This window comes from Tympanuchus pallidicinctus, unplaced genomic scaffold (assembly GCF_026119805.1).
Source record: "Tympanuchus pallidicinctus isolate F22 unplaced genomic scaffold, pur_lepc_1.0 scaffold7, whole genome shotgun sequence".
NCBI classification, from domain to species: Eukaryota; Metazoa; Chordata; class Aves; order Galliformes; family Phasianidae; genus Tympanuchus; species Tympanuchus pallidicinctus.
The window spans coordinates 15,255,121-15,281,132 of NW_026294791.1; the positions used below are offsets into that span (position 1 = coordinate 15,255,121).

A 26,012-nucleotide genomic window follows, 5' to 3' on the forward strand; every position below is an offset into this window, starting at 1 on the left:
CAAGAACTCTATATTTTATGACTCATTCTGACAAATACATCTCCTGACAGTTAAAAATTAGGGCCACTTTCCTTGTTTGTTATTTAAAATAATGGAATAAAGCCACTCCTGAGCACTACAAAGTAGATGAAAATTACTTCCAGACACATATTTCACTTTAATCCCAGAAATTTGTGAAATGGAAAACTGTTAACTGTGCCTCAACATTTAGACAATCTGTTTTAAAAAACGATTCAATGACTGGACTCGAAGTACCTGCTAAGAACAGCCGTGAGATAAGACCTGAGATCTCAACAGCCAAAATTCCTAATGAAGTCAGTCATCTTAGTTATTTATGATTTGTACACGTAGCTCTTGGTGGAAGCAGTGTCCTGATCTGAGTGACTTTACAAGCATTCTCATTCTCCATACTCAGCAAAAGAGGCAATAGCAGAAATGAACAATTGAATGCAAAAAGATTAAAGGATAGCTGTATTACACAGCCTTCACTTTGACCTGCTAATCCTTTAACAACGACCAGGTTCTAATTTATTTATTTGTTTAGACTTCTGAGCATGAATGTGGGAAAGTAAAAGAGGAGGGAGAGAGAGAGGACAGCAAGAGAAGAAAAAAAAGGAAAGAGGAAAATACAAGGGGGGAAAAAAGTTAGGTTCATACAAACTCTGTGTCTTGGGTGGGAGAAGGTCAACAGGTTCACATGCTGCATTATTCTTGTAGTTGCTTCCCACCTTTCCATAAGCACCGTAACACAAAACAAAATAGCTTACTCCTTCCATCGCCCACTTCTGCACAGTGAACTTGCAGGCTGTATGTGCACAAAGGGAACTAGGCCAAACCTTTCCTATAACCAGGACCGTTCCTCTGAACTAAAATATGTTTGCATTTGCATACATACAGTACTCAATAATTCACTGCATTAAAAGAAAGAGGAGGAATTGTATATCAAGTTAATTATCTGTCAAGTCATTTAAAAGGAATGCCAAATATTTTACCCATGCAACTGCTGGCTGTGTTTTTTTCAAGTTCCCTCTGTAACTCCTCTGCAGGTGGAATTTCATCAATTGCTGGAGCAGGTGCAATCCACCAAATGTTTGACTTGTTATTTTCTAGATCTCTATCATAAAAAATGCAAGTTAAAACCATTCTTAAAGCGCCCTCTGCAACACCTAGATTAAAACAACCGTTTCTCCTGCTAAAAAACTTTTAAACTCATGTGATTTTTAATCACAGTAAATTTAAGAGGCAAAAATTCAGCCAAATTCTTCTTACACTCGGAAGATACACCTGCATTATCTGAATCTTGTTAGCTAACCTGAGAAAAATATTTGAAAGTATGAGTTCCTGGAACTATGAAATTTCTAGCCTCAGATTTCTATTAAGAAGTGGAAATGGAAGTTACATTTAAAAAAATCTGCTGCTAAACAATTCACAGTCTGGAAATACTTGGGAAACAATTATATGTATTTAACTGTAAATATTTACCTTTTGTTTGTATCTGGTCTTTCATAAAATAAGTTATCCAATGAAAAAACCTCGTCCACAGAGCTGAACATTTTTAGATAGAATGTTAATCTCTAGACCTGTAAAAGGCAGTACAAGTAACTGAAATTAGGTTTCTAGAACTGGGCCTGTACAAGGAACATGTATTTCACCAGAGATACATGTGCCAATATTTCATCTCTAAATTTACTTTTGCTTTTAGAGATCTTGTCTGAACCCTTAATGAGGCTTCATAAAGAGAATCTCCCTCATGACATAATATAGATCCTATTAACTATGACCAAAACATCCTTTAGGACAGTACTTCAAACAACCCTCACATTACCATGTGTCAGTAGGAAATAACTGGTTAATACTGACGATCCAGGTAGAGCTTTCTCTATCTCATTTTTAAAACTAATGCTGAAATTTGCTTAGATGTTTGCAGACTCATTCTTTTCTCGAACTGTTTCCATTTTGATGGAAGAAAATACAATATTTACCACTGGAACAGACTGTCAATTTGTACAAAATAAATGAATGGCTCTATTATTTTAAGTACATATGTATTAATTCACAAGTGAATCAGACTTCTTTTTCACTTATAAGCAAGATACTCACCTGGTTAACTGGACTGTGGGCCCAATTCCTTAATGAGATTTGTTAGAAAACAGCAGAATCACAATTCACAAATTGTTTTTAAAACATACATTAATAAAAGTATCATTCTGTTAGTACCACCTCTAGGCACTATGCTATGTTTACATGTTGTGTTGAAAAGTTCCATTGCTCTTTATTTTGCTTAAGGATGGACTGAAAAAGCAAAGATCTCACTAGAAGAATAGCACAGAAATGATCTTATGAGTCAAAACTTTAGGTTCACTTATACTTAGTAAAATAGCAAAGCAACTTTAACAATTTAGAAATGCCAATTTAAGACAACTCTGATAATAAAATAACAAAGCAAACATATCTTCTTTGCCTATAAAGACAAACTAAAGATGATGATCTTTGTTGGTTCTTTTTTGCTCCAGCATCTCATTATAGTAACATAAAAAAAATAAATAAATCTTACAATGCTTTGCAAATAGAATTCAGGTTCACTTAATTACTGTGTACTGTCACTTGTGAATGTAAATTAAAAAGATATATTTTTCTTCCACAGAAGCTGCAAAACTTCAAATACTCCATAAGAATCTTTCAAATTTAAAACAGAAAACATTTCACAAAAGGAGCAGAATATTGAGTGTATAATCATAACTGTGACTACAGTGATTTAGATTCCAGAATTTCAAACAAGAAACCTGTCAATGCCCCCACCACATTCCTTTTCAGTGCAAATCTGCAACATTTCTGTAAAGCTCTGTCATTCCCCAACACCAGGTTTTGCCATTTCTTCTAGCAGCAGCGGCATTAGAAATCATAGTAATGTAACAAGACAGGCTAATTTTGCCACCATTCTATGGCATATGCAATGCCAGTAATCAAAAGCAGGAGTTGTCACTTTGGGTATAAGAATGGGCAGCAGAAAGCATCCATCAGTGCCACCAAGCTGCATTCAATCAGTGAAGGGCCACTGAAGAAATAAGCACCTCTCCATCAGCTCCAAGGAGCTGCAAATGCTGCTCAGCAGTATTAAATGGTTTTCATGCATAAAGTACAGAATGTGCAAGCCAAGGTTGTGCAACACCATCTGAACATTTTTTCTGTATGCTTCCCACCTTTGAGTAGTCTTTGTTATTCACATTAGTTAAACCCCAAGGTGCTCCAGGCTCCCTCTCTACACAGCCTTCATTCTTTGACTGGCTCTGTTAACTCCAATTGCTCAGTGACTCAAATTGACACACATTGAGGGGAAAACCCTGGCTCACTGCTCCTTTATGTGTTGCTGTATTCACACATCTGCTCACTGCGTGCCCGTCAGGATATCTCCACAAGAATCCTGAGCCAAGAAATTGTGAAAAGTTTCTCAGAGATTCTTATGTGCAATAAACCAAAAAACCAAAACCAAACAAAACCAAGGAGGCCTCAACACTTAATGCTGTCGGTTAGCACAGGGAAAAAATACTCAAGATGGCGAAACAAAGACGTGCAGGTGTCTGCAGGAGCACCACCAAATATTGATTCACTTACAAAGGGACACGTGCCAACTCCTGTAAGCAAAGACCTTTTTGTGTATCTGCTTAAAGAAATAGCTTTCTACAGACACATGGGATTTTCTTCTGTTTTGAAGCTGCGTTGCTCTTCATTTCCCCCTGAGCCTCATTGCCTGCCTCAGCCGGCCGCCTTCACCTCAGCGAATTCTCCAGGGGGCGCCAACGGAAGGTCCCCACCTGCAGGGACGCCGACCTAAACAAACGTTCGTGCTCGCTCCCAGCCGTGGAGAGGTGCCCTTGGGCTGGAGGCAGGGGTCATCCCCACCTGCCAGGCTCACTCCCCGCTCCCACAAGGCCGAGGCCTCCCTCTGCTCTCCTCCCTCGACCGAGGAGGGCGAAGCTGTCAGCGCGCCTCCCGTCAGCCCCGCACAAAATGGCGGCGGCGGTGAGGGAGAAGCGGTGAGGGAGAAGCGGTGATGGAGCGCGCTCGCTTCCCCTCAGCCCGCTGCGGTCAGAGCTCCATGCACGCGCTCCGCGCTGCGGGAGCCAGATTTAGGGCTTGGCCAAACACGGACTTACCTGAAATTACTCTGTTGTCGGGAAGCCCTTGCTAGTTTTTACCCTGACACAAATCAGCATAGGAGGCTGATATCGTGTGACTGCATTATGAAAAGGGTTCCTAGAGGAGGGAGAAATGAATACAAAATACTGCTCCTTAAAATATTTTCTAGTGGATTTCCGAAAAATTGTGTAGATATATTCTTGCTGCTGCATTAGAGCAGCAAAGGTGCCTCAGACAAATTACATGCACTGAACCAGCACCACGTGAAGGATTTGTGAAATGCAGAAGTGGGTTGCTATTATTCTCCCCCAGAAATGCTGGAGCTTGCAGTTCAGGACTTGCCGTTAGAGCACAGCTTCCGAACAAGTAAAGTTAAAATAAATTGCAGAACTGTCTCAGAAAAACTCAATTTTGAGCTGGTTCAAAGCTTCGTGCCATTCAACAAATATTATAGAGGCAGCAACTGTAAATATGTATTTCCTCATACATAAATAGATGAAAAGGAGACATAACATTCTCTCAAATATTGATTGATTTTAACATAAATAATTTTTATTTAAGCAACTTTTTTGTTTCACTTTCTTGAAAATATTAATTTTTAACTTTCGATTTCATATTTGTAGACATCATTTACATATGTATATTCTCTAGTGCTGTGGAAGTGCCTGGTCAATTGAAAGTGTGCAGGAAAGTCTATATTCATTTTTACAATTCTTTGTATAGGAATTTTTTTTCCCCCCTTTATTATTACTTCTGATTGCCGATTATTTGACTCACATCAAAACTCTTTAATATTACAGTATTCCAAAACTGGCACCACGTGTAGATGCTTTCATCCACCTCTCATCTAATGACTGGGCAAAGAGCCAAGGGCAAGAAACACTCCGTTCTTACTTCCAACATGACAGGATTTTGGCCAGCACAGAGAAACAAAAGATTTTATGATAAACAGCTTAGAATGCAAACAAGATTGCTGATGAACACATTGTCCGAAATTAAATTCTGAAACCACCAGAATTATTCACTAGTTTATATAACAATGGGAACGTTTTTGAGGACTACTCATTGTATTCTTGCAATAAATTCTGAAACCAGAAAACATTTTTACTTCTTACTATTAGAGAATGCCTGCTTCAATTCTGGCCTCAGGCAAGTTTCCATCTTAGTTCACAACATCTGCTTTTAGCTGACCAGACTTTAAAAGTTTAAAGCGATAATACAAACAGTTCATTTTTAAAGCTATTTTTTCTTCGATTCCCTTCCCTAGGTGACATCTCCCTCAACACACATACACAAATCACATAAAATATATAGCAAAGCAGTCTCTCAACAGCTCTGAGACAGTTTAATTTTTGATTTCCCTCAAGCCTAACATCTGATCTGCCATATGCTTTGAGTCTTTCCAGCTCATAGAGATACATACTAAGCCATAAACCTCCATATTCTGGAGAATGCAACTAAAAAAAAATCACGAACACCAGACATTGGTCAGTGATCCATATGATAACAGAGTAATCCTCACACTAAACGCAAATTTGTTAGAAGCATCAGTTTTCTCCAGAACTCCAGAACAAAGTGAACAGATCAATTAAGAACAAATTAAAAGCAGAAAAACAACGAGACCCAAGAAGAATGACAGTTGCCAGTATCCTATCTTAGTTTCCTTTGTCCAGCTTTATCCACAATTTGAAAGACGTGACAGCATAAACACTGGTCTCTAAAAAGTGCCTCACCTCATAACAAATCACTGTGAAATATCAGAAGGTCATAAAATCACATACAAACCTTATGATTTTGTACCATGTGCTTGAGATTGTGGCAATGACTCATTTATTAAGGAAATCATAGTAAAACTTAAGAATTTAAAAAATATCTGCAGTTGTAACATTCTTTTCAGTCAAAACCAGGCAATAAAAATATAGCACAAACTAGGTTGCCTAGTTGAGGAAAAGCAGGGGTGAATTTCTTCTGTTTTGTCCTGCTGACTAGCACTTACTTGGCCCTGTTGTTGCACCCCTGCAGAAACTTAAACATGTAAGTAACTTGACTCATGGAAACTAAAGTTACTCATGTGCATAAGCGTTTGCAAGACTGGGTCTTAAGAGAGCTAAACGCAGCTTCCCCTGGAAGCTGGCAGTGCTGCCCTGCATGTCAGCCAGAGGGGATCTCCCAGACTGATACACGGCGCTGCTCCCCTGGGTCCCACTGAGCAGGCTGTTAGTGCCTTGCCCCTAACATATGCTTTCCCAGGAAGTGTAGGTCTTGAACTTTGATTTTTATGCGGCTAAATATATTTAGCATATGGTTTTTCACAATGAGTTGGGTGAAATATTTTTTATTCCTGTACTTCTTTACCTTCGTTCCCTGTTTTCACTTTCTCATCCATACATTTTTTCAGACATTAACTTCTCCTACAAAACCTGTCAAGCAGACTAGCCACCAAGGACCGTTTTTATTATGTATAGTATTTGTATCTTACTTCTAATTAACAAAAGAACCACATTCCATATTTAGAACTCCACCCTGAACAAATCTCATCATGTACAAATGTCATTTTATATCACTCAGTGTTTAGAGAGTAGCAATTTTGCACATAGAAGAGATAATATTGAGAATAGATCTTATTGTTCACAAAGCTGATACTCTGCAGTTTTTGTATGTTTAATCTGTTGGCTCAGTTGATAACATGAGGTACAGACAGAGGAAATAAAATGAGATCAGTGCTGTGGGAGCGTGTTTCATCAGTGTGCACTCCCTAGGAGGCAAGTCAGTGCTGCTCCCCTTAACATATGTGGAATCTCCCATTGATAAAGTCCAGGTGGATTCAGATTTTTAATAAATAGCAAATAAAGCTGAAAGTTGTATCTGCAACTGTTTTGGAAAACAACTGCTATTTTCATCTTGTCATTTCCAACAATCTGCTGTTTGTTTTTTGTTTTTTTTAAATGTGAGGACAGAGACTACAAAAATTTGTTGTAGTCAGAGCTTAATAGAAGCAAAAATTATAAAACATCCTCAATTTATTAGCTTTTTGTTCTAAATTGTTGTGGATCAATGATATATTGATCCATGTAACATCTGGATGCTGAATTCTCTGATGGTTTGTTCACTGTCACAAAATCCTGTCAGCATTTCTTGTTTTGCACTGGAGACTATGGTATTCCATTGGGAAGAATGATTCAGAAGATCCTGAAAAGTAATACATCCGTATGTTTCTTCTTTTTCTCTAATGTATTATAAAATGTACAGATTCTCCTTCTGGAATAATTTTATCATTTGTAAAAAATAGAAGCACTTTTAACAAAAATAACATCATGAATACTCTTAAGTTCTACAGTAAGATCCCTGTTCCTGCACAAAACTTAAGTCATATTTGATTTTTGCAGTGTGAACCTATTCATAATTTTATCAAACTGGTTCCCTGTGAAATAGCCTATTTTGCTCATGTTTTGAAGTAGTGTGAACTGTTTATGGATTTTCAGCTTCAATAATGAAAACAAAAAGAGCAATCTTCAAAGATCAATCCAAATCACCAAGGAAAGGAGAATTTTGAAAATTATGTCCAGTCTTCCAAGTCTTTAGTTCTACACATATTCCCAAACACCACCTGCAGAACAGTTAACTGTGAGTTCAGATTATAACCAAAAGCTTGCTAACTTGCAGCTGCTAATTAAACTGGCAAAAAGACTCAACCCAAGAACTATGGAAAGAAGTCACCCACGAAGTCAGTCAGGATATGCAGGAAAATAAGGGAAATAAGATCTTACCTTGGAAAACTTGCTCATACAAACATTTTAACATCACTGAGACATTTGTCAATGTTAAAGGAACAGTTTTGAAAATATGAGTCTAATAAAAAAATGAATACATATTTTGTTTTTCACATGGCATTTTTATTTATCACATGAGTTTCTGTTTAATGAGATTTTTTAAAAAAAATTTGACATATAATGGCATCTGGAATAGACCAGAGGTAAGGAGACCTCCATCCTTGGTGTGACATTCTGGCCACTTAGTCATCTGTATGTCTGATTCCTTCTCTTGAAAAAAAATTACGTTTGTGATTCTGTGTCCATTCCATTTTCTCTAGGGAAAAAAAACAAAACAAAACCAAAAAGACTGCAAGTAGGTACTGACCTCTTCAAGATATTCATCCACACTCCATTGCCTTCTGAAAATAAACACAAATACAAAGATTTCTAGAGAAGCTGTTTCTACTCTCTCCCTTCCTTCCTTGATCCCATTCCCTTACTAAGCTCAATTTGATTAAGTTCCTGAAACACACAGACTGTGTTTAAAGAATCAACGTGATGCGTGTGTAAGGTGAAATGCATTCAGCCTGTATGATTAACAGCTTGACGTAGTCAGGTCAAAGACACATGTGTATTCAAGATAATTCTGATAGTTCTTACCATCTTTCCTGAGGTGACAGTCTGCTTACTCAGTTATTTCTAATAATCTTCTGTGCTGTAGCTGTGCAGTGCATTTTAAGTTAGACAGCAACAATGTGCCAATTAAGTTTCTGCAGAGTATGTCATCAGAACGCACTACAGATCCTTAGCTTTTTCAAACTAGGTCCGTGTATACAGATTTTGTTTGATCTCTGTTCCATGTCAGCCTGATTTTGAAACAAACTGTAACTAGAAGATAGTTCTTTATGATATGTTAGTTATCAAGAATGTAATCTATACTGATAGAGTGAGAAAGAGTTCATGCATGAACTGTCACGACGTGGGCCTTTGAAAGGTGCAAGGAAGCCATACTGCTGTAAATGCAACAAGAGGCTGACATTCTAGTGCACACAAGAATGGTGTAAGTATCTAATATTAAAGCATCTATTATATCATAGCTATTGGTCTCACTGACTTTCTTCTACATATCTATTGCACGAGTCTTGAAATCATTTGAACAGGATATTTTTCCCAGTTTAACCAAATGTGTATCTCAGTGATGTATATTTGGTTAGAAAATCTTCTTGAAATAAGTGTAGTTCAAAATTTGAAAATAGTGTCTTACATTCATATGCAGTTCAGGTAATTCAGCTTTAAGCTATGGCACTTGAGGCAATTTCACCTGTTTTGACACATTATCTTCTGAAAAAAAATAAGGTTGTATGAGAAGCAGCAGAATTAAAAGCCTGAATACACTCACATTTAAGAAACTGTCCATCACCAGATGTGTTTATTCCAAGCAAAGTGCAGACTCCATATTGCAGGACGTCAGAAACAGGTACTGCATCAAACTGAACATGTTCTGGGAAAGTTCCAACTGAAAAGTAAAGGCAGTGACTGAAGCTTAGGGATTTCTCACCATCACAGAAACCTTTGAGTTCAAATTCCCTCTGTACTTTGGCACAAAATGTTGAAGATGGTTTACATGCACTCAGCTTAGCCTCAAAGTAACACAACAGCTTTGGTGACAGTGGAGAGTCAGAGATAGCAACATGTTGCAGAGGAGGAGAACTTCTGTCAAACTGCATTTATTGATAAGAATGGAAGAGGCAGCAAAGAACACTGTTGAAAAATGCAGTATGCCGACACACTACCAAAAGAAACAGAGCTAGAAATGAAACACTTTTATAACAAGCTGACTACTGACAACGATACAGAAAGTAGGTGACAGCATTTCAAAGTCAAGACATTCTACATACTTGTTGATGTGTTTACAACATAGATGAAAGAGCAGTTTCAAGATTTCACAGAGAAATGCAGGCTGACACATTGACACTGATAAAGTTTTTAAAACATCTTCTTATATAAAACCATGAAGAAAACTTTGCAATTTGCATATTTAGTCCAGATAGTCACTAATCAGTCCTGACACTTCTTAATTCAAGCTATATAAATTTACCATTGTTATTATTATTTTTTTTAAGATACAAAGAAGGGGACATGTTTAAATAAAGATGAAATGGTCAGTGGATTGAAGACTGTAATTATGGAAGAACAGAGGATGTCATAACACTCCACACTGACAGCTTTGTCAGCCTTCTTCTGAAGGCGTTTTATATATTTTCTATTGGAATAGTCTATTGAAAATTGAAAGCCTTAGCTTTCGATTCTGGGGAGGATTTGGGAACTTAAAGAAACAAACAAGTTCCTACAAAGCGTAGTTGTCTTCTCCATTCCCATTTTTCCAGACAACATTGTTACCATAGCACTCACTGAAGAATTCTTCCTTTTGTGTAAAGCAATTTAAGCACACATCTCTCACTTCAAGTGAGAATTCTTAAGCGCTCAGTTACTAGGTTTTGTGGTCCGGGTTTGCTTCATCTCTCTGTGGTAAAACTGCCCCAAATGGTATGGAATAATTAAACCTTATGTAGGAAGAGTGTGTATGTGGAAGCATGAGGAAAGTCACCTGAGGATTGGGAGGCTCCTCCAGCCAAACCACAGCATTCCCCTAGGCTATGAGAGAATACAGTCTTGTGCTCACTTGTCCAAATATTTAATTCATGCAAAAGAGCCCAACCAGATACCCACTGTAATTAAGCAAAGTAGGTCTAGTGACATTTGGTTCACGTTTGCCAGAAGAAACAAAGGGTCAAATCAATATTTAAGAGTGGAAAATTTGATCACATTCTAATAACTCTAAATTTCAGGAGCAGATTCTATGTAACTTTAAAAACTGTTTAAAGTATGATGAAAGAAATGGAAAATTAAGAACTACCTTAACAAAATGCTTTTGGAACTCATACTAACTTACAAAAATTAGTAAGATCAAGTGAACTGCTGTTGTAGCACTGCCAACATTTATATAAAAAGAAAATCTATCATCTGTCAGTGTCACCTTGTTTTATCTTGTTTTTCTCTTGGCTTTTGCAGAGCCAGAGTTGTAAGACCAAGGAGGCCATGTTAATCTCCAACAAGAGCTCCTGTGTGTAAAAACTCAGAAAATTTCATCAAGTCACCACCTTTTAAAAACAACTTTTCCTTTACTCTCCACTCTTTCTTGTTTTCTCCAAAGCGTGACCTTTGGACTGTATTCATGGTCTGTACATTGACTTTGGAAGTGGGGGGATTTGAGACAGAAATATCTCCTCAGGCAGTAGAAGTGGCAACAGCAGGAGTACCAGGGAGAACAAAGCATTAGGATAAATCTCCTCTAAAAAAATAAAATAAAAATAAATACAACACAGCGTTAAGCTGTTCCTCCCAGCTACTACATACCACAGGGAAGAATCTTAATCACCAGCACATAAGGCATACAAATAGATCTTCAGGAACTTAAGACTGAACTTACATAAACCTACATTAGCCATTAGAAATAATAGTCATTAAAAAAAATTGAGTGTGAGAGAGAATTGCACTAAAGTGTTAAGGCATAAGGCTGGCGCTGATAAAATTTTAAAGCACTTATTTATGGTGTTGCCTATCAGCAAACTGCATCTGACAGCTCTGCTGCTCTCGTCTAGCTACTGCTTTCAGGAATGCCATAGGAAGGTAAAGAGAGACAAGGCAATTATTGTGATGGAGGCAAGATCTATCAGTAATAATGTAACAGTAACAACTGTGCAATAAAACAGTGGACATCAGATCAGTGAAAAAGATTTACTCAATAGAAGAAAGGGAAAAAAGGAAGACCAGAGGGAAGGGCTCTGAGAGTGGCTGAGAGACTCCTGGAGCAGGCATCCAGACAAAGAGGACAGGTAAGAGCTAGTGAAATACCAAGGTCAGCAAAACCATGACTCACATTAAAACAGAGGAACGGAGGAATAAAAAGCATTTTTCCACTTAAAGTTGGTCAGAAAAGAGAGTTCTCCTCTTGGTGAAACTCAGATACCTCAGACTGTTTTGCTTTTAAAATACTTCAGTTGTTTCATGACTTCCCATCAAAACCTTGGGCAAAGAAGCTGAACATTCTGATTATGGTGAAATTTCAACAGATCGTGGCTTTGCTTCAGAAGCATTTCAGTGGTTTCTAATTCACTCATGAGAACCTTGTAGAAAAAAAAAAAGTATTCAAATGAGACTTTGAAGGTGCAGAATTCTTTTCTTGATTTCAGTTATATTTTTGCAACATCTACAATTTTCTTAGTTTCAGTCTCATAGTGGAAATCCTGGCAGTTATATATTACATATTTATACATTCCGGTCTTAAAAACAAGTCATCTTTTTACCACAATGATTTCCACAGCTAGAGAGTATGTAGCATCTATTCCTGAAGCCACAGGTAGTTGAAATTTGCATGAAATGGTATTTTTATATCATATTTTGATATTATAGAAAAAACTGTTGGCCATGTGTTTGAAAAGGATTAAAAAAGCATTATCCCCCTATTAAACTGGGGAGTGGGGCTTGCTACATACCAAATTTCTGTTGTGTGTTCATGACATTTCAAATGAGTGCTGTTTTAAACATCAAAACCCACATGAAATATCTATAGAAATATTGGAGAATAGAGAAAAAAAACTGATACTAAACACCAAAGGAGGTACTGCATTTCATTACTATGATCGTCGCATTAAAGCAAGATTTTAGGTTAATAATCTAGCAGTTCTTAGAAAAAAACAATATTTCTATCACACACAGCCAATTTCTCTGGCTTAAAATGAACTCCTTTCAAAGAAGTTAACAGTTAATATTGCTAAGGGATTTTTACCCTCTTGCAAAGCTGTCTAGTTCTAAAACACTGGCTGGAAATAGGACTTCAAGGCAGTAGAGGGAAGCATAAGCTGAGTTCAGGAGCTTTCTGTGATTCTGCATCCATTGAATCATTAGTACTTCTGAAACTCGAGAAAACTGGGTATTGTATAAAATAGCTGCAGGGAGCAGCTTCAGAACATTAAAATACAGTCCACAGGCAATCTTCTAAAAGAACTCCTCTTTCCATAGTTCTGTCCTCCTTTTAAATATTTTAAGCTAGATGCCTTAAGTGATATATGTATTACTTTCCTTTCAGTATGAAATCCCTATCTTTGATGGGCTGCTTTGGTCTCAGGGCCCCAGTGCTGCTGTCTGCTGGGGGCTCCACAAGCGCTTCTCAGCCTGCTGGGATTCAGCACACCTCAGCCAGGCCTGCTGGAGTGGCGTACGGCACAGCTTTCTTTGTATGTATTTCTTTGTTCCTCTGTGTAGGGCTATGAAACAGTTTTCTTAGGAGCTGCAACTCTTTGTTCTTGCATGGGTAGCTCTTCAGAACTGGAAGCGCAGTAGACAAATGGAAAACAACAAGTATACTGTTGTTACTTTTCATTAATCAGTGAACAGAGGGTTTAACGCTACTTCTGTTATGGTGAGCATACGAGCAGTAAATACAACGTTGCCTATAACACTAAAGTAATATGAAATAAACGTGTAAGGAGGGGAGCAGAAGCCTGGAGTTTTGGGGAAAGAAGAGGAGTTGACAGGTTTTAAAGGTTGGTTTTTATTTTTAAAATTCCAGAGGTTAGAGGCAAAGTTCCCTGGGGGTTAGAACTTTAAAAATAATGTAAGTGCTGGAAGTATAAAAGATGTAATAAGGAAAGGTTTCAAGCCAAGTCTGTTTTTCTGCTTATTCGTTCTGGGAGCGGATTTTCCTCTTTGGTCCTTTTCGCACTACTGATGCCAAAATATGGAAAACAGGAATACTGACAATGTAAAAAAAAGCAAAACAAAATAAAACCCAACACCTAAATATTTTAAAATGAGGATCAATAGGTGGAATGTACCTAGAATTCATAGATTTTAAAAATGCATAAAACAGTACACTAGTCAAGCAAGAGTCTTGTTTTCCCCAAATGACCTTTAACTTAAACGATTTAATTACGCTGAAGCAGAACACAGACTTGAAACAGAGAAATGTTCGCTCATGGAAGGTGCACAGAAGAAATCTGCAGTATCTAAAGGATCACAGAAGTAACAACAGTGGAAAAGTGAAATTACAATTGCCCAGAAACAGTTTAAGACAATGAAAACTTAGCTTTGTGCACTGATTAAAGAAAAAAAAACAAGGGGAAGCAAGCTTGCATGCATGTTGTTAGACCATATTGAAAGTGACATTGTGCTAAAAGGATTCAGCCAAAGAAGTTGCACCAGTGTAAGGCAGGGCAGAATTGGGTTCTATCACATATATTATACACGCGCTGCTTGTTCTCTTCTTCTGTTCTGTTTTATTCTGACCTAATAGTTGCCCCCCCTTGTCTGCAATGCGGACTTCATCCTTGATCCCTGATAGCTCCTTTTCCTGTGTATTACTACTTTCATTGCTTTGTCCATCTGTTTTTCCTACCAGTTTCATCCTCATTGTAATCTCCCATTAAGAAATCTATTGAAGCTATCATGAGATCTATTTGCATTCCTAATGTGAGATGTTTGTATTTTGACTTCATTGTTTCCCATTATAAGCACACAGTAGACACTTTGAAATAAATCAATTGAAGACAGATTTTAAGGTAAAAATAGACTTGTTTGTTTGTTTTTGTTTTTAAATCCTCAGCTATCCCCACAGGCTCTTCATTGATTTCAGGATCTATTCAAAGTTTCTTTCCTTTCCTCCATGGATTTTCTCCAGACTCCCCTTTTATCTAAAGGGTTTGACTTTCCATTCCACCTTTCCTTAGGAAGAAATTTTCATCAGAGTTCTGTGGGCACCAAACACTCTCAAGTAAGGCTGTGTCACACACACAGTATGTACTGCTTTGCATTGCATGTATACAAATAAGGTTAGCAGGGAATAAGTTCCCACTGGCCAGTACCATGCAAAAGTGCCCTGGGATAAACAAACCACTCACAACACAGAGTATCCTTAACTGTGACTGAGGGGTATATTTTTGGTAAAAGCAAAAGGAAATTGGGTTTTCAAAGCCAAGAGGAACTGTTTAGGACACAAAGCCTGTGGCTACAAGAAGATTGAATGTAGTAGGTTTGTGATGGAATAACCTCTCAGCCTTTCTTCTGGCATGAAAGACAGTGTTCATAAGGAAGTGGAGCATTGCAGTTGCCTTATTTCTTTGCTTTACTCATAAGACAGCTTGCTAAGTCGTGGGTTTCCACAACAGCCTCAAGATTCTTGTAACTAGGACAAACATGAAGCCTTCACAGTTTTCCTCAGCAACTACCAAATTAACACCATAATCTTCTAGCAATTTTTCCCTGATTAGCACTATTTTCCATTCTGTCCTTTGTTAATTTTACTGACATTCTTTAAGAAACTGCAGCAAGCTGTTTTTGATGTCTAAAAAAATTTTAAATCCTTCCATCCAAAAAAAATTTATTTTTGATCCTTCCATCTAATCCTACTCATTTCCAATTTCTTGTGAAACCTGTAGGATAATACCCATTTCTAAATCACTCCTTTTATTTTGCTAAAAATTCCATTTAGCAGAGGGACAGTAAAAACCAATGATCAGTATGACAGCGAGCAACACTTGAGGAATGCACACAAGTGACAGTTTATTACCAAATTTGTACAAAACCAGTGACATCTCAACACCTTACTTGTATGGAGCATGTGTGGGTAGCCACATAGCTGACAATTCTGATGTACAACATATGATCATCATGATATGCTTCCTTTCAGGGACACTAGTAGGAACTCCATTTTTTGGTAGACAAAAGAACTGAAGTACTCATTTTTGTGGTTTAACCTAGCTGGTAGTTACACACCACAATGCCATGGGATGGCCGAGAGAATGGAAAAGGGGAAAAGGAGGAGAACTTATCAGCTGAGGTAAGGGCACTTCAACAATAAATATAAAAACAACACAACCAACCATTGAAAAAACCACCAAACCATAGCACACAAAAGGGGAAAAAACAACACAAAAACAGATGAGTAAGTGATGCATTAGTAACTGATGCACAAGGCAATTGCTGACCTCCAGCCAAGCCACCTCCAAACAGGCCTCAAGCAGCAGCAGCAGCCACCCCTGCCACTGCTGATGCCATATGGACGGGCACTCCTTCAGTAGGCTGAGGCCACCTGATCAGTTTCTGCCACGGCAGTGAGCTTACTGGCAGGGCAGTGTCAGAAGCAGAGAAGTCCTTGACTGGGTACGAGCAGTGCTCAGCAATAACTAACACTGTGGTATTACCAACATTATTGTCATCTCAAAGCCAAAGCACAGCACCGTGCCAGCTACTAGGAAGAAAACTGACTCTATCTGCTGAAACCAGAATGCTCATGAATTTATTTCAGTTATCTTAACATTACATGTTTTGGGAACGTCTGTTGGATAGCAGTATTTCATTTCCCAGAAGTAAGTGCTTGGGCTTTGCTGCCTTCTCAAAAAGCAACATTGCTTTTGATCCATTTAACTCATCACCTCCATGTTTTGTAGCTATAATAGGAAGCAGTTGCATAACGAGCTCACACGTTTCTGTAGCTATGCCATATGGTCCTGTGGTTTGCATACTGCAGACTGAAGAACAAAATAATTGAAATGCAGTCATCCAAATTCTGCCCAGAAAGCAAAGTGTTTGGCTTGCACCCATTCTATCTGGAACACAGCTCCACCAAATTGCAGTATTAAAATATTTCCTCACAGAGGACATGAAGGAAAGCCACAAAGTCTGAAAATTGGGTTTTGACTTGAGGAAATGTAGGAGGACTTTTGGAAAAAAAACAACAACAAAAACTAACGTACTACATCCTGCCCCTCAAAAACATAAACAGAAAGCAAGCAACCAGTTACAGGCAACATGACAACAATAATGTTTTCCAGATAAGCTTCTGCTGCTTAGTGGAGCATTAGAGACTTACAGCATTTGAGGGTTCAAAAAGTTTGTTTTTAAATGACTGTCCCACCTATTCCAGATACAGCCATCTTTTCTGCTTGTACTGTCCCTGATGTGTCTGGAGACCACTTGTCTGCCACTTCATCGCATAGGGACTTACCACACAGAGAAACAGAAAGGGCTGTTTCACACGCTCCAGCTCACAAGCACATGTGCACTGTGTACTTGTAGCACGTGTGCTCTTAGAAGAGTGGCAAAGGACAGCTCTGTGTGGTACTGAACTGAGGTGTGCACCTGATTGCTGGTCACCATGAGGAAGCCTGACACCCTGAGCAGATAGTGGAAATGTTCAGCTGCCTGTCAGAAATCCCACACTGTCCCTCATCTTGCAAATTTCTCCACTGAAATAACAACAGAGCTGAAAGTTTCTGAGGATTTGGACTTATTTTCAAATCACAGGCTGCCTATTTTGACACTTCTGTATGTTTGGGATGGGAACAAGGAGGTGGCAGAAGAAACCAAACAGGATTCTCACATCATTGCATTGCTGGCCATGTGCTGGAGCCTGAAAAAAGGACTTCTGCAGCATTTTAACACAAACATTTCACATGACAGAAGCCACAGTAAACTTCAATGTTTTCCTGTGCCAGCCTGGAGAAGTTATCACCTTTTCATGTAATTAGCTAAGTTGGTTGTTACAGCTTTCCACATAAAAAGAAAAACAATTTCATTGCTGCGATTACTTGTAGCTGAGAGTGAAAGAAAAAAAGAACCATATCAGACAATTTTCTTGAAAAATAAATGGATCAGTCAAGTTGCTGAATTCTCACGAGAGAACTCATCCTTGAAATTTAATATAGTATAAGCTCAGCAGTGTACCAGTGCACACTTTAAATAATGCTTTTCCAAGACATGTTATTCTCTCCTTTTAATGAAAGCAAAAAAAAAAAAAAAAAAAAAACCAAAGAAGAAAAAAAAAAAACCACAGTAAGCTACATATCTATGTATCTAAGTTCAGTAACTATCACCTCTGCAGCCGTGCACTGCAATAATACTGGAGACTTAAAGGTCCAACTACATCAAGTACGAACACATTGCAAGAAATTAACTGCTTTTCTTAGATTTTAGCATTGGTACCCCAAGGAGAAAACAAAATAATGACAGAAGAATTAAGTATATGACAATCAGCACTGATAGTTGTTCTGATTTACTGCTGCATTGGGAGATCTTACAATCATGTTATTTATTTGCCTAGACTAGGGCTTGAGGTGCCCAATGTAATATTTGCCTTTTGGCAAAAGGACCTGGGAATGTGAACCATGAATACATACAGCCACACACAGATGCCAGGCTAGAAACACAGACACCAAGAGCTACCTATAAAGAATGCTTTCACAGAGAGCCTCTTGTATACCTGTAAAAGAGAGGTACTGGAGAAGCAAAATGGCAGTCACTGTACTTCTTCCTTAATAAAATTCAGCCATTATTACATCTGTGTCAGGGCACACAGAAAGCCAGCAGCTCCACTGGTGGCAGTAAGGAGGGATGCTGGGGTTGGGCAGGATGCATCCCACCACCACAGCTGGGAGCAGGGCAGGGAGAATCCCGGGGAGCCAAGACAGCCCCAGCCCTCACCTGGCACGTCCCTGGGTTGTGACAGCCCAAGGTTAGGCCAGGATGTCAGGACCCAAGTCCTGTCTAGTTCAGAGCAGTAGCCTAAGCAGAGTCCTGGGTACCAAGCTAGGGCTAAACAGGGCCCAGTAGTGCTTTCTGGATCCTAGCAAGTCTGAATATCTTTACCACTTCAAAATAGCTTCGCAATGAGGAGAAGACAATAATAAAATCACCCTAACAATGTCCCTGACTTTCCTCCCTTTGGAGAGGTAGGAGTAAAATTCCCATCAATCTCAGTAACGCAAATTAGCATCTATCCCCTATCAGGAGAGAAAAAAAGGAACTGTCTCTAAATGTTTGGATCAGTAGCTTTACACTTACTTACACTACCCAGTGGTTTGATTCTGCTTATTGTAAATAATATCATGAACAGGCAGCAAACACATATTGTTGGAGGAATAATGGCATTCTTCTGTCTTAATACTTTAGCTAGTATTCAACATGAAGAGAATTAAAGAATCTCCTGGAAAAAAAAAGTTAACTGTACTGTCTTCAAAATAAAAACAAACTCCAGAAATGAAAGCTATCATACTACAACTATTCATTCTTCAAAAAAATAACACAGTGAGTACTTTAGATTTACTACTTTCAGAGCTTATTCAATATTATCAAAACACATAGCAATAAAGCCTGTGGTCGTACACATGTAATGCAATGGGAAGTGCAGTGAGAGCAGAACAGCAAGGTTCTAGGTTTTAGCAAGTGAGGACTTGCTCAAATGCAACAGCTGTAGTCACAGAAACAAAGGAAAGAAGCTGCTTACCTGCAGAAGGCTTCAGGTATGCAGAGATCTCCAGTGATACACCCTTGTCTCCACTGCCAACCCTTAAATGAGCTCTGGGAAGGGCTGGATCCTGGCTTCAATCCTTCTGGTCACTCAGAGGCACTGAATGCACCTGAGCTCACCTGGATTGGCCCTGCTTCTCCCACAGGTACTCAATCACTGTTTCAGGCTGTGACTTGCACTTCTGCTACAATGAGCTAGCATAAAAGATGTTTCTTGAACTTCCTAAGAAGATCATGTGCAGAATGGATCAGAATTGATGTATGATTACATTTTGCTCTGACTAGCATTAGGTATGTCCATAACAGCTACATTCAGGTAAACATTTTCAGAACACCTGTTATCTCACTGACTCTGTCAGCCAATACTGTATCCTTTGGAGGATAATAAGGAACATTCTCTGCTGCTCTTCTAAACACACATGCCTACCCAGCACACACAACCCAATTCAGTGCCTCCAGGATGGTTACATATGCTTAAAGTTAACTGCCCAGTGAATTGCTTGGTTGGATTATGTTCAGTGCAGCTCACAAATCCTTATTTCAAATGCAAAATAAATTATTTTAAGAACAGTAATGTATATTTTTACAGGTTAATAGTCTTGATAACTCTGAGATGTTGAGAGGCTTCTACAAGATGTGCTCCATGGTCTTGTTTCTACAGAAACACACAATTCAATGTATATCTAATTGACAATGACAGAATACAATCTTTCCCACAAAATATCTTCAACTCTTGACACAAACTTAAGCAGCTTAGATTTACTGGACTACTTCTAATTTGCATTAGTTTTGCTATAGCAGATTTCAAATGTACAGGAGACTAAAATTCTGCTTGGATTACAGCATATAGTGATAAAATGAAACAAAACTCTAAGGGCTGAACTGTAATACTAAGCAGGTATTTCCCTTCTGGTGTTTTTCCCTTAAATTATCATTGGTTTAGGTCATATACAGGCATTTAGGTACTGTTGTGTAATAGAATTGAACACCTCATGTCTGCATTGTTCTCTGTGTCTCACACCGCAAAACGTCAAGGAGAATTCAGTGCTAGTATTTCAGAAAGTGCCTATTTAAAGTGCAGTATAGATACCCAACTCTAACAAAGCAATTTACACAAATTTCACTTGGTCTCTTAAGCCTGATATTGCTGAAGAAAACACCTGAGTTCCTAAAGTCCCCCTAATGTACACTTGAAGAGGCTGATATCTTGACTAAGTAGAGCATCAGGGCATCTCTGCTCTACATAAACATATCAGGAGGCCAGGTTTCAGTGCCAGGGCTCAGTCCCACAGGCAGCCAAGCCTCATTCACAGCACTGGTGGATTTGAGTTCACCTCTGGAGTATTTTAACCACGATCTGTAGCTGAAGGGAAAATTAAATGCTGATGGTTTAAAGACCAGAGAGCTTCAGGCTCTGCATTGTAACATCATACACACAGCTATGCTAGGTCTGCACACCAGCACCTCTGCACAGAAGAGAACATTTTCACCACGTTAGTCTTTCTTAGCCATATTCCCATTACTCAAAATTATTTCAGCATGTATGATAACACACAGGTATTAAATTGCTTTGTTCCTTTCATACGCAGTGCTTGGAAAACAGTGATAGAGACTGGGTTTAGTCCATTTCCCAGAAAGTGCCTCTACCAAGAAGAAACATACAAAGAAAAGTGTATTTCATCTGTATAACCCAATGCTACAATTACAATCATATAATATCTAATTATGTACTCCATAAATCTTCATATTTTGTTATGAAGCTCATAATAACAAAATCTGATAAATAGATTCTCTCCCTGGCCACTACCAATTGAGTAGAAAAAAATACTTATTTATGAAGTTTTATTAATAAAATGTGAATAATTCAAACGGCTTCTTCAGTGAAGAAACAGCAGTAGAGTATGCTCTTATTTGCATATAGATGAAATGATGCTTTAGTGTCAGAGTGAAGAATTAAATAATACGAATTCTTACAGTGCAATCCTGACAGCCTCATAAATATCATGGTCATAAGTTGCAGTTTCCTAAAATCTCATTTTATCTTTTATTACAAAAATATGACCAAAGGGCCAAGTTCTTCTCATTTTACATGTGTGAGTATTCCCAATGACAACATAATTATGCAGTAAGTGAGGTTACCAGACTCAGCTTTATGTCAGATAAAGGAGCAAAAGCACAGTGTTATCGACGTATCTATGAGGAGAACAGAATCATTTAACTATTAAAAAAGCACACCTTATATGCTGGTGAAATGTAGAAAACAATGACAACTGTAGCTCTACATTCAAACAGATGTTTCACATACCAATAATATATAATACAGGCAAAAGAAAAGCATTCAGTTTAATATTCATAAGATGCCAGTTTTCCCCTTAGCCACGTAGGAACCATTTAGGCCAGGCACTGTATTCCTGTTAAGCTATAAGCAATCACAGAAATTGCAGCACATATAAGAATATTCAAATTACTTTAAATGGATAGTTGCTGCCAAAGAAAGCTTTAATTTTGTCTAAAAGTTGAAAAAGTCTCTGAAGCATCACTCCAGACCAGCTATACTGCTTTGCTTTTGGCTGTACGTCTCAGTCTTTTGTCGAGGCACGGCTGTTGAGCTGATCTTGTGACAGACTGCAGTAGCAGAGTATGGAAGGACAAGATTTGGGTAGAAAGAGCTCAGGTGCACAAAGTGCATTCTTCTATGTGGCAAATAAAGGCAAGGGCTGGAGACTCTCCTTGAAGTGCTCTGAGACATATTGAGTAATCTGAGACACAAAGTGGGTGCAGTCATCTCCCCTTTACCTGCAATTTTTCTTTCCCATCCCACAGCGCAGTGCTGAGCAAGAGGGACAGGGCAATCAAAGATGGAAAAGGCATACAAAGAAAGGAAAGTCAGATGTGGGGCAGTAGTAAGAAAAAATTATTTACTGAGTTTGTGAAGAGCTTGTAAATATAGAAATTTATTTACAAAGTATAGCAAAGATGAAGACATCAAAGAGCCAAGAAATCCACCACAGCCCTCATCTGCTTTTTTTTTTTCCAAGAGTTAATTGTTGTTAGCAGTACTGAGTTGAGTACTGATGGACAACACTATCTGAACTTGCTTGGTTCCACCTACCAGGAATTATTCCCTCCTACACCACTTTTTGGTAGATTTAAAGAGCCCTAACATTCAAATATTTTTTTCTGTGCATTTACGTATACACTGCTGTGAACTCAACTTTCAATCCGTTTGGTTCAGTAGTTAAATTAAAATTTTAATTCTTCAATTACATAGCATTTTCTTTGACAGGTCTTTTCTGCACTCATTTCATTCTTCTGGTATCTATCTTGCAGAGCACATTATGCTTGAATCACCTTCATGATTTCTACACACATGTAAAAATTGCCACCATTAGCATCTGCACTCTGCCTATGCAACAAGGTTCGCACGGACCCCTTTTGCTACAACATCACACTTGGAACTTGTGTTCAGTTATTTGCCAGTTGACTTACTGGCCCTCTTCAAACTTTTCCATTGTGTAGGATAACCATATAAGATTACTTATTCTTAGGTATATGTCTTTTACTAACCTTATTAAAACATAATTTATTTGGATGGGACCTAGATTATGAAAGGTCAAGAATTCCTCTGCATCTTTGGGGTAATTTTTATGTCTATTTTTAACTCTCTCTAAATAGGCTGTAGAAGCTGCTATATTATCGTATATTTTCTGACACAATATTTTTTGACATTTCAGATAGGTCTAACTGATCAGAAAATACTGGCATAGACAGTCATTGCCACATCCAAGCGCATTATTCTTGGGCTCCCTAGCATCACAAAATAAACTCATTTGCATGTGAGAGCAAAGCTGGCAATCTCAGCTTTCATGTAAAATGGTTAAGGTATGGAAATGGAAAATGAAAAACAGAAAGAAAAAATGTAGTTCCATGGTTTTCAAATCAATCTCTTCGTGTTAGTGCAAGACTCATGAGTCCTGAATGATTGAATTTGACAGTATTCCTAAAGGGCACAATAGCATGAAGAGATTTGTCTCAACCTGGTGCTAAAGAGAGAAAATTCTGCCATAGAATCATGTTGCTTGACAATAAGAGGAATTAAGTTAGGAAACATGACATTTAGGCTAATGAAGACTGAATAACATATTCAACAGCCTATATTAACATTAAAGTGTACACACTGGTATACATATGTACTGTCAGGGCAATAAAAGCTTGTAATATATTATTAGTATACTAAGTAGTTTCTAATTTCTCGCTCTTAAGTTTCTAATTTATGAGTAAATACTTTTGGGACTAGTGGGTTGTAAGGATCTCCTACCTCTGTCTGTGCTGGAAACATTCCTCAGTTATCTTTTTGAGATCTTTCCTTTGAGACTGAAGCACAGTAGAAGCACAAGGAGACTTATGCTAGCTTAACTGACCTAAGAAGTTAATAGCTGTGTTCTGGCATTGACACAGACTATTTTAGATCTGTCAAAAAAAAATAAAAATAACAATTGATTCACCTGCAGATTCTGGCAGCAGTAGATGCAATCTCACAGTAAAGTTTTGATCCTTTCTTGGAGAGCTCCCAGAGGCTGGCTTTGGCAATTGCTTGTCAGCCTTAAGCAACGTTCTTCTTGGGCCTGGCTTGTCATTTGGCTTCTTATCCTACAGATCCAACCTAGAGATAAAGCCACAAAGAGGAGACAATTCAGCACTTTGACTTGTAGAGCATTGGACATGCTGCTTTGTTTGTCATATTTGGCTGATGCAATTTCTTCTCTTTTGTTCTGAGAAGCTCTGCCTTTACATTGTTAGAAGTGGAAATTCAATGTTGAATGAGAAGATGGAGACTTCTCTGTCCCAGCAAACAGCAAAGAAGGAAAGGGATTTCTGCTTTCCCAAGCCAGCATAAAAGGAGCATTTCTTATGCTTTAGCAAAGGCACAGAAGCTGTTTTACGTATTTTACAGTCATTCTGAATAAAATTAGCTAGAGATACTTAAGCAAGGATTACGGAAATACGGTATACATGATCTATTATTTTTTTGTTAGGATGTACATGAAGAAAGACACTGTGGAAGGGGTGAATTTTGGGAAGATATTTTTATGAAAGTCACAGCCAGCTTGACTGAACTTCTCTCTTAAGCAGATGAGAAGCTAGAACGTAAAAAGCACTTTTAGAGATAAATGAAGGTGAGCATTAAGGTTGGCATTTCTGGCAGACTAAGGAGGACAATAAAATAAGAGACAATATTACATTATATTACAAGTGCAGTTATGCTTGTGAAACAAATACTAGTAAATTGGACATAACGGAGAAGAAGAAAATGGAAAGACAGCACAAGGGAATACAATGCATTTACATCAGTAGGAAAGAAGAAAATGGAGAGGAACAAGTGATCAAGGCAGATAAATGATGAGGGTCTAAATGAAAAAGCTTTTAGGTGCTGGAAGGAAGAAACTAGAGATACAACAGAGAAAGAAACCACAGCTCTGTAGAACCTATTTTAGAAGATAAAATGAAAGGGATTTGTCACTGCCCATGAACGCAAGTGAAGCAATAGTGAGAAAAGCAGTATTGCTAACAGAAATGCCAAGAACAGAAGCTTCATAGAAGGGGTGATGGTTCAGTACGTAGATTCCCACAGCACAAAAGCAGACAGGGCAAGAGGCAGGCTGCGATTCTGGCCGTGAGGCAGCAGGGCTGAACACAGATAATCACCAGATCTTTTGCAAATATGAATTTGAAAGTTATGGCTATACAGTGCAATGGAATGCTCAGCAGGTAACACCGCCCCACCAGGTTAACTGAAAATGGCAGTGCCTGATGCTAGCAGCAGGACAGTCCTGCTCGAATGAACACTTACATAATGCTTCCAACTTCTAGAAGATTACATGGATAAAAGAAAGCAGAATTTGTCATTATTTTGTCATTATCCCTCATTTAATTCATGTTTGCTATAATCTGCTCTTAAATACCCTCACCCTTAACCTAAATAAGCCTTACTGCAATTTAACTGAGCAAAACCTCTGAGCAAAAGCTGCTGCGCTGCTTTGTTAAGATGTCTGAACAGAAGGTGCCAATTAGAACTGTTGGGGAAAAAGATAACCCGTCCCACAGAAAACACAAAAGCAGCTGACTGAGCAACATATCTGGGCACCCTCTTTCGAAACCGTGTAACAGGAGACCACGCAGCTCGGTAAAGGCAGCGGAACCTGTTTCTGCTTTGAAGTTCCCTGCGTGCTGTGAGGCGGCAGCCGAATGGCAGCGCTGCCCTGGGAACCTCGGCAGCGTCAGGGGTTCCTGTTCTTCACCGAGGGATGAAGTTACTTGTGCACAAATGCTGAAGAGACAGTCTTTAATAGAAACGACGCTTATTTTTCACCTCAAAATAACAACAAAAAGTCTGGATAAAAGAAAAAAAAACAACAACAAAAAACCCAAACCAAACCCCACACGAACAACAACGTACATGGAGCAGCTTCACGGACTCCCGAAGAACTGAGCTGAATTGAAGGCAGATCTGAAGACAACCAGATCTTACCCCCGGCTGGCAATTATTTCGCAATAACCCCACACACAGAGAACAAGATTTACGCGGGCCGTTATCCCGCAGACACTGCGGCCCACACGGGAGGCCCAGCAGGGCCCCGCCGCCACACAGCTCTCCCCCCCGCTCCAGCAGATCGCAGGGCAGCCCCGCGGCCGCAGGACGGCACGGATCAGAGCGGAGCGGCAGGCGCACAACTCGCCACCCCCACTGCCGGCCGGCCG

The 26,012-nt window shown here is 38.7% G+C and overlaps 1 protein-coding gene and 1 long non-coding RNA gene across 3 annotated transcripts in view; both read right to left on the minus strand.

Moving 5' to 3' along the window:
• The window catches only part of HFM1 (helicase for meiosis 1), a 33,293-nt gene extending 30,809 nt beyond the window's left edge, over positions 1 to 2,484 (minus strand). Inside the window, exons 1-2 of the mRNA XM_052666588.1 lie at positions 1,483 to 2,484; positions 993 to 1,114 (exon numbers count right to left, since the gene is read on the minus strand). Of these exons, the coding sequence (XP_052522548.1) occupies positions 993 to 1,114; positions 1,483 to 1,553 (193 nt within the window). The 5' untranslated portion in view covers positions 1,554 to 2,484. The remainder of the gene's footprint in view (positions 1 to 992; positions 1,115 to 1,482) is intronic.
• A 4,610-nt stretch (positions 2,485 to 7,094) lies between these two features.
• LOC128072602 (uncharacterized) lies at positions 7,095 to 26,002 on the minus strand. 2 transcript variants are annotated; one of them, XR_008202373.1, is made up of 5 exons: positions 25,711 to 26,002; positions 23,759 to 23,916; positions 19,231 to 19,476; positions 8,275 to 13,277; positions 7,095 to 7,326 (listed from the first exon to the last, which is right to left on the minus strand). It is a non-coding gene; the product is annotated as an uncharacterized LOC128072602 (long non-coding RNA). The 2 variants fall into 2 exon arrangements; XR_008202372.1 differs by lacking the exon at positions 7,095 to 7,326 and having other exon boundaries at positions 8,074 to 13,277.
• Positions 26,003 to 26,012: the final 10 nt, after the last annotated feature.